At 52.7% G+C, this 5000-nt stretch overlaps 1 protein-coding gene across 4 annotated transcripts in view; it reads right to left on the bottom strand.

Moving 5' to 3' along the window:
- raph1a (Ras association (RalGDS/AF-6) and pleckstrin homology domains 1a) overlaps positions 1-5000 on the bottom strand; it is a 55825-nt gene that overhangs the window by 13370 nt on the left and 37455 nt on the right. For all 4 annotated transcript variants that reach the window (XM_076993772.1, XM_076993774.1, XM_076993773.1 and 1 more), the window contains one exon: positions 2265-2342. In XM_076993772.1, coding sequence (XP_076849887.1) covers positions 2265-2342 — 78 coding nt within the window. The remainder of the gene's footprint in view (positions 1-2264; positions 2343-5000) is intronic.

Genomic DNA, 5000 nt, shown 5'->3' with positions numbered 1-5000 from the left:
TGTCCCAGAACACAAGCCCCTCGCCAGTGTCCCAGAACACAAGCCCCTCACAAGTGTCCCAGAACACAAGCCCCTCGCCAGTGTCCCAGAACACAAGCCCCTCGCCAGTGTCCCAGAACACAAGCCCCTCACAAGTGTCCCAGAACACAAGCCCCTCACAAGTGTCCCAGAACACAAGCCCCTCACAAGTGTCCCAGAACACAAGCCCCTCGCCAGTGTCCCAGAACACAAGCCCCTCGCCAGTGTCCCAGAACACAAGCCCCTCACAAGTGTCCCAGAACACAAGCCCCTCGCCAGTGTCCCAGAACACAAGCCCCTCACAAGTGTCCCAGAACACAAGCCCCTCGTCAGTGTCCCAGAACACAAGCCCCTCGCTAGTGTCCCAGAACACAAGCCCCTCACAAGTGTCCCAGAACACAAGCCCCTCACAAGTGTCCCAGAACACAAGCCCCTCGCCAGTGTCCCAGAACACAAGCCCCTCACAAGTGTCCCAGAACACAAGCCCCTCGCCAGTGTCCCAGAACACAAGCCCCTCACAAGTGTCCCAGAACACAAGCCCCTCACAAGTGTCCCAGAACACAAGCCCCTCGCCAGTGTCCCAGAACACAAGCCCCTCGCCAGTGTCCCAGAACACAAGCCCCTCACAAGTGTCCCAGAACACAAGCCCCTCACAAGTGTCCCAGAACACAAGCCCCTCGCCAGTGTCCCAGAACACAAGCCCCTCGCCAGTGTCCCAGAACACAAGCCCCTCGCCAGTGTCCCAGAACACAAGCCCCTCGCCAGTGTCCCAGAACACAAGCCCCTCACAAGTGTCCCAGAACACAAGCCCCTCACAAGTGTCCCAGAACACAAGCCCCTCGCCAGTGTCCCAGAACACAAGCCCCTCACAAGTGTCCCAGAACACAAGCCCCTCACAAGTGTCCCAGAACACAAGCCCCTCGCCAGTGTCCCAGAACACAAGCCCCTCGCCAGTGTCCCAGAACACAAGCCCCTCGCCAGTGTCCCAGAACACAAGCCCCTCGCCAGTGTCCCAGAACACAAGCCCCTCACAAGTGTCCCAGAACACAAGCCCCTCGCCAGTGTCCCAGAACACAAGCCCCTCACAAGTGTCCCAGAACACAAGCCCCTCGCCAGTGTCCCAGAACACAAGCCCCTCGCCAGTGTCCCAGAACACAAGCCCCTCACAAGTGTCCCAGAACACAAGCCCCTCACAAGTGTCCCAGAACACAAGCCCCTCACAAGTGTCCCAGAACACAAGCCCCTCGCCAGTGTCCCAGAACACAAGCCCCTCACAAGTGTCCCAGAACACAAGCCCCTCACAAGTGTCCCAGAACACAAGCCCCTCGTCAGTGTCCCAGAACACAAGCCCCTCACAAGTGTCCCAGAACACAAGCCCCTCACAAGTGTCCCAGAACACAAGCCCCTCGCCAGTGTCCCAGAACACAAGCCCCTCACAAGTGTCCCAGAACACAAGCCCCTCACAAGTGTCCCAGAACACAAGCCCCTCACCAGTGTCCCAGAACACAAGCCCCTCGCCAGTGTCCCAGAACACAAGCCCCTCGCCAGTGTCCCAGAACACAAGCCCCTCACAAGTGTCCCAGAACACAATCCCTTAACAGGTGTCCCAGAACACAAGCCCCTCGCCAGTGTCCCAGAACACAAGCCCCTCGCCAGTGTCCCAGAACACAAGCCCCTCACAAGTGTCCCAGAACACAAGCCCCTCACCAGTGTCCCAGAACACAAGCCCCTCACAAGTGTCCCAGAACACAAGCCCCTCACAAGTGTCCCAGAACACAAGCCCCTCACCAGTGTCCCAGAACACAAGCCCCTCACCAGTGTCCCAGAACACAAGCCCCTTACAAGTGTCCCAGGCGGCTGGCAGTAATCCCAACCCTCTCAGCACGCTGGCATTACGTGGACTTGAACGCCCGTTTTAGAGAGACTCCTCTCTGAGAGACAGCTCACATCCACTGTCCTGTTGTAAGGCACACACACCAGTAGTCTGCACGATGAACCCATTAAACAAAGACATCAGACTACAGCACATAACCAGCTTCTGTCCTCACACCTCTGCACGTGTGCTTGGATCACCACCGGTAAAGCACTGCGTAGTGACCAGTTTTTGTTTTTCTTTCTTTGTTTTGTTTTCTTCTATTTGGCCAAGAAGAGAAGTCTGGGTAAGACGAGTATTACTCTATATATAGTGTATAAGTAATAAGTACACACATGTATTAAATACTAGATCCTGTCCCAGAGGAACTCACCTTTTTAACCTGAGCCTCCTTAATCTTCTCTAGGGCAACTCGGATCTTCTCTGCTTTAAGTTTGGCACCCTGTTCCTCCTACACACAGACACGCAAGCACACACACACACACACACACACACACACACACACACACACACACACACACACACACACACACACACACACATATATATATATGATACTTTGAACACAGAGCATCATCACATCCTCACATTTTCATGTCTACCTTACATTATTACTGTACCTGACTTCTCCAGCAAGAAGCCATTGTGACTACAGGCTGAATACGGCAGGCAGTGTCAGATCTGTGGCACCCAAAAAACGCATTCAACTGTTCAAGGCTAAAGAACACGCTGCAAACTGGGAAACATTTTTTTGCACCCTCAACACGTAAAAAATGGTCCGAATCCTTGGGCTTCACACCATGAAGTGGCCGGTGTCCAGACAGGATGAAGTGTCCACCATATCGCCCTCAGTCCAGAATGAGCGGCACAGCCAAGCAGACATCCTGAGCTCTGGTCCAGATTAGGCCGGTGCCGACACCTTCTTCTTGGGATGGTCACCACAGCCCACCGCTCTGTGTTGCGAATGGTCCGCGAGGCTCCCGGTCAGAGGGAGGGAAGTCCCTGGCCACGCAGAGCAGGGAATCCTTCCTCCACACAACAGCAGCAGTCCCGACAGGCACGGGGGAGCAGTGGGGGTGGGCCTAGCGGGCAAGTCCGGCCCTCCCTCTTTATAAAGCCGTCCCCTTTCCCGTCAGACACACTCCCCAGCTGAGCCCATTTAATTTCCTCTGGATGACCCAAATAACCTCCCTCTCCCCTCTGTGTGTGTGTGTGTGTGTGTGTGTGTGTGTGTGTGTGTGTGTGTGTGTGTGTGTGTGTGTGTGTGTGTGTGTGTGTGTTTCCTTTTCCACAGCTGCAAAGCAGGCTTGGCTCCATGCCAACTCGAGAGGCATTATCTCTCAGCCCCGCCCATCTCATCCAGCCCCGCCCAGCTCATCAGAGGATCCACCCATACGGGTGACACAGTCTCTGGATTCAAGCAGCTCACAATCTGGACAGACACATCATCCTCTCTGCTGAATCCAGACAATATTTGGATGCATATATTGATAGGTAGATGTATAGATAGACAGACAGACAGACAGACATAAAGAGATAAAAATATTTGTGAATGAAGGCATTACTGTCCATGCCCTTAATCAGCATGACACAAAACCTTCAAAAAACCTTCATTAAACCTGGTCCCCATAGCTTTTGCTACACTGCCCAACAGCCAGACAGATTAATTCAGCAACATTAACTCCTGAAAGAAAACCCACTCCCTGGCAATCAAACCGCCTTAAAAAACCATACACACTGACCATTCTGGTGTGAGACATTTTACAGATGAATCCAATTTTGAGGAAACGCTTCACTAGCCTGTGATCAGCAGTGGCCTACAGTACTTGACTACTACTAAATCCAGGAACTGCCAGTGAACTGAGGCAGATCAGGTCTTTCCTGCATCACGTGTTGTGTGTTACACACGCAGGGCCCTGATGCTGGCAGGTTATGAGTGTGGAAATGGGGCATTTCCATGTACACAGCGATATGTGCAAGATCATTTAAGGTTTAAGAGAAGGATTGAGAAAGCATAGAAGATATCCTCTATGAGTCCCCCAAAATACATAAATAAATCAATCAATCAAAAAATCAAAAATCAATCCAAACATCACAGGAACCATGAAGAGGCAGAAAAACAGGGGGAGGCACCAATAACTGTAACAGTTGCCCTGGTCACAACCATCAGAGCAGTACAGATGAGGAACGGAGGAACGCACGCGTCTATCTGATTAGAACATTACTGATGGGTTTCGATTTGCTCTCTCTCTGCGACAGCACACATCCACACTGTCTTGACCAAGGGCGTGTGGGTCAGAACCACCCCAGAGCACGTGCTGGATAGTGGGGCATGGGGGAGGGCCATGCCAGGGCCATGGAGGAGGCTTCTCCTCTGATGTGCCCCTTTGGACACTGGGCGCATGTGTAGCAAGCAGTGACCTTTCTCCACCAGCTGTTGGCAGGAGACGCACCTCCCCTGGTGGTGGTCGGCTAACCACATCCGACTCCAGCCCATTCCACCGGCTGTGGTTAACCCTGCAATCCAGTGACTAACCGCACCAGAGCCACAGAGCTACTTCCTCACACAGGCGAACCTGGGCCACTTCAGACGAGAGTCTGAAGACGACGCTAAGCAACAAACGCCAAGGGAAGACGTACCATGCGCCCCCTCAGACCAGAGGGAGATTTTCATTTTGGGGAAAGTTACTGGCAGTCAGCAGCATCTCAGTGAGGATCTCGGCGGGGTTAAATCAGGAAGTGGACCCACCCTGCCTGAAAGCACTGAAGGCCATCAGCCCGTGAACACCAGGATGCTCCTAAATTAGACGTCTTGATGCAGGAAGACTGACACCAACTTCTACTCCTTATCTCTGACACGCCCACTGTGCTGTGGGCCCCTCCCACTTCTTTAATTCTACCACAGTGCTCAGCAGGGACAGAGTTTCCAATGTTACGTTCCCCTATACAAATAGTGTGAAAAATTCCAGACTACATGATAAATACAATACAAAGCTAAAAACACAACGTATAAGAAATAATATCTCATGACCACTAAACAGCCCTTGTGATAAAGATGGCGTGCGTGACTCTGTGGTGGTTGACACTCCTTTGCTGAAACTTGACCCAC

This window comes from Brachyhypopomus gauderio, unplaced genomic scaffold, assembly GCF_052324685.1.
Source record: "Brachyhypopomus gauderio isolate BG-103 unplaced genomic scaffold, BGAUD_0.2 sc122, whole genome shotgun sequence".
Lineage (NCBI taxonomy): Eukaryota > Metazoa > Chordata > Actinopteri > Gymnotiformes > Hypopomidae > Brachyhypopomus > Brachyhypopomus gauderio.
This window is presented reverse-complemented; position numbering and strand designations above follow the sequence as displayed.